The sequence below is a fragment of the Dendroctonus ponderosae genome, unplaced genomic scaffold (genome assembly GCF_020466585.1).
Source record: "Dendroctonus ponderosae isolate FM_Combo_2020 unplaced genomic scaffold, Dpon_F_20191213v2 Dpon_F_20191213_1, whole genome shotgun sequence".
NCBI classification, from domain to species: Eukaryota; Metazoa; Arthropoda; class Insecta; order Coleoptera; family Curculionidae; genus Dendroctonus; species Dendroctonus ponderosae.
Genome location: NW_026017110.1, coordinates 2,273,037 through 2,277,171, shown reverse-complemented (window position 1 = coordinate 2,277,171; position 4,135 = coordinate 2,273,037). Strand labels below are relative to the sequence as shown.

At 35.9% G+C, this 4,135-nt stretch overlaps 1 protein-coding gene across 1 annotated transcript in view; it reads right to left on the bottom strand.

Moving 5' to 3' along the window:
• LOC109538167 (protein PALS1) overlaps positions 1 to 4,135 on the bottom strand; it is a gene marked incomplete in the record, with an annotated part of 33,267 nt that overhangs the window by 8,297 nt on the left and 20,835 nt on the right. Inside the window, 1 exon segment of the mRNA XM_048670718.1 lies at positions 2,173 to 2,442. Within this exon segment, the coding sequence (XP_048526675.1) occupies positions 2,173 to 2,442 (270 nt within the window).

Sequence of the window (4,135 nt, the reverse complement as noted above, 5' to 3'; positions counted from 1 at the left end):
GAAAATCGCAAATGTTGAAGAATTTTAGAAAAACAGTGGAAACTATTGGGCATCGATCTGTTGAGGTCTTCAGGAAAAAAACTTCCGTTGTTTACGGGGGGTTTCGGAAAACAAATTTCCTTCTTCAGGGTTTAAACGTGTTTCTTGCCAATTTTGCGTCGACGAAAAAGTCACGCGTTAAACCCTGCGGCAAGTTTGAAAAATTCGTTTTATTTTCCGAAATCGCCGGAATAAACTGTAAAGTTTTTGAAATGGGCAAGTGCAGATTTCGAGCCTATTAACTCTCATCAGTTGGGAATGCCATATATTCAAAAATCTATATTTTGCTTGAAAACAGTCGTAAGTGTCGAAACGCATCTGAAAAGGGTCTATATGCATTGGAAACTGCAAAGGCTTTTGCGATGCGTCGAAAGATGGTTTTATTAATATTTTAAAGTGTTTTTCTTGATTTTCTCAACTTTAGGATTTTGGCACTTAGACCCTTTAGAAGTTATACTCTTCAATTAGCGATTCCGAAACCTGCACTTTTCATTGTTTCATTGTAAAGTTTTTTCTCGAGAGAACGCATATCTTTGATTATCAAGCGCAGATAATGTGAAAAAACGAAAACAGAATGTAAAGTGAATAATTAAAGAAAAACGTCAAACTAGCAGGACGAAAATCGCGAATGTTGAAGAAATTTTAAAACAGTGGAAAGTATTGAGCATCAGTCTGCTATGGTCTTCAGAAAAAACGTCCGTTGTTGATTACCGGAGTTTCGGAAAATAAATTTCCGTCTTCAGCGTTTAATGCGTGTTTCGATCGACTTTGCGTCGCGGAAAAAATCACGCGCTAAACCCTTAGGAACAAAACTAATTTTCCAAAATCGCCGTGAAAACCTGTAAAGGTTTTTCAAGACCACCCAATTATTTGATTATCAAGCGAAAATAATTCCACAAAAGGAAAAAAAATGGAAAGCGAATAAGTAAGGGAAAACATCAAACCGCTAGAGCACCTGGTCGAATAATATTTCTAATTGTTTCAATAATTACTAAAAAGGGTAATAAAACATTAGGAGCCCCCCTGAGGCACTAAATGAGCTAATATATGCATAGTATTATTTAATCATCCATAAATTATAAATCTTAATCATAAATGAAGTCTTAAGGTTAAAGTTATTCTTATATGACTAGAAGAGGTGCAAATATAGGGGAATAATCATAATAAATTATTAAATAGAATAAATCTAAATAAACTGGTGAAGATTAGAAAAAAGATGTTCTTTCTTTTAGGGCAAAAACAAATTATTTGTCATTTTCAGTTAACTATCGAAAAATTTTTAGAAGTGTCATTATGTTTTTTAGTTATATAATTAAAATTTAAAAATCGAATAATTGCTAATGCAAAATAATGCAAAATAGCGGAAAGAAAATCGCAAATGTTGAACCATTTTAGAAAAACAGTGACAACTATTGGGCATCGGTCTGTTGTGGTCTTCGGAAAAAAAACTTCCGTTGTTGATTACCGGGGAAGAAAATTACTTTTCCAAAATCGAGGTAATGAACATAGGCTGATACCTAAAATTTCGTCAATATTTGCGATTTCCTTCCAATTTGATGCTTTTTCTTCGAGCATACGCTTCGAAATGATTTGTGCTTCATGATCTAACATGCATTATTTTTCTTGTGTTCAATATTTATGGTGCGTGATGTTTGATGCATGTTAACAATTGTTTTTCGAAAAAAGGCATCAAAAACTTCAGAAATTTTCGATTTCTACTAGTATGTGTTGTGATAATCCTAACTCTACGGTACTAGTTTGAGTCAGTTTTTTTTTTAATGTTTGATGCGAAACACACGAAACTACTGAGCTTTGATTGGCTGTTCTCATGTCATTAACAGGTGACGAATCCAGTAGAATTTCAAGAACAAGTAACGAACCAGATTTTTCCATACAATTGCACAGAAGTGAATCAGCTTATGGTAACGCGCCATTCTTTTAGCACACGAATTAGCTATCAAGAAAGCATGTTTGCTTAACAACATTCCCCAGCTTAGATAACACTTATGTAATCATTAAGCAATAAACACACTCCCCATTACCATGCAACGTTAATTAAGCTGCGAAGCCCAGTGGCGTGTGATTTTCCAGACCAAACCAAACAGAAAAACAGAAAAAAAACTGGCTGCTTACCTGATATTTTTTAATACTATCCAACTGCTCTCTGGTAGGCTCAGTAATGACCGATGTCTGATTGCCAATCGGGGTCGCATTTATATTATTATTGTTCACTATTCTAGCAGGTAACTGAGGAGCAGGAGCTTTGTTTACCAGTCGGCCATCCGATTCAATTTTCAGATGATCCCTCGGGGGCGGCACTGGTTTGGGGGGTACTTGGGGGCTCGCTTGCGCGGAAGGGAGGTGGTTGTAGTGGGCCAGGGCGGCAGAACCATTCAAGGCTGTCTGTGAACAAAAAACAGAAACATATGTACATTTTTTCGGCAAAATTAATAGGGCAGACTGGGACTCTTAGCCATCGAAAATACGAGAAAAAAATGTTTAGTGTTAACCGAATGGTTGGTTAGTGTTAGTAGACCCAACCGAAAACGCCCTTGTTATTTATTGTACATACTTTCCTGACTGTGTTTCAATTCCAAATCAAAATTAATTCCTGGGTTTCAGCCATTTATTGCCTCTATTTATCAATTAAAATACGTAAAAGAGAGACAATAAATGACTGAAACCCAGGAATTAATTTTGACTTTTTATTTATGCAGATGCCACTGATGTGAATCCCCAGGAAATTTTTTGTTACAGTATACCGTAAGAGGGGGTTAGCTGGGAGGCACTCTACCTTTTGTCGAATAAGTTTTTCAAAAAAAATCGGTGATAACAGGGAACAAGCATAAGAAAGAAAACATTAAAATATTCTTATTATATTTTTCTTTCCCGGGTTTCAGACAAAGTGTGAAATAAAAATGTCCGTACCGTTTATTTCATATAACGTTTCGGCGAGACAACAGCGCCATCATCAGATTTAAAATTCCAAACAAACCCATAATTGGGAAACATCAGGTTCGTTTTAGGCTCAGGCTAAATGCTCAATACTTTCCGCTGTTTTAAAATTTCTTCAACATTCGCAATTTTCGTCCTGCTATTTTAATGTTTTTCTCTAATTATTCGCTTTACATTTTGTTTTCGTTTTTTCGAATTATCTGCGCTTGATAATCAAAGATATGCGTGCTCTCGAGAAAAAACTTTACAATGAAACAATAAAAAGCGCAGGTTTCGGAATCGCTAATTGAAGAGTATAACTTCTAAAGGGTGCCGCAATCCTAAAATTGAGAAAATCAAGAAAAACACTTTAAAATATTAATAAAACCATCTTTCGACGCATCGCAAAATCCTTTGCAGTTTCCAATGCATATAGACCCTTTTCAGATGCGTTTCGACACTTACGACTGTTTTCAAGCAAAATATAGATTTTTGAATATTTGGCACTCCCAACTGATGAGAGCTAATAGGCTCGAAAGCTGCACTTGCCCATTTCAAAAACTTTACAGTTTATTACGGCGATTTCGGAAAATAAAACGAATTTTTCAAACTTGCCGCAGGGTTTAACGCGTGACTTTTTCGTCGACGCAAAATTGGCAAGAAACACGTTTAAACCCTGAAGAAGGAAATTTGTTTTCCGAAACCCCCCGTAAACAACGGAAGTTTTTTTCCTGAAGACCTCAACAGATCGATGCCCAATAGTTTCCACTGTTTTTCTAAAATTCTTCAACATTTGCGATTTTCTGCCTGCTACTTTGATGTGTTCTTTAATTATTCGCTTTACATTATATTTTCCTTTTGTGGAATTATTTGCGCTTGGATATCAAAGATGTGTGTGGAATCGAGATAAAAACTTCTGTGTTGAGCACGGGATTTCGAAAATTTGATTTTCTTCTTCAGGGCTTAACCACTTCTTTGCACGAAGCAAAGTTGGAACGAAAGACGCATAAAACGCTGAAGAGGGATATTAATTTTTCGAAACCCCGGTAATCAACAACGGAAGTTTTTTTCCTGAAGACCTCAACAGATCGATGCCCAATAGTTTCCACTGTTTTTCTAAAATTCTTCAACATTTGCGATTTTCTGCCTGCTACTTTGATGT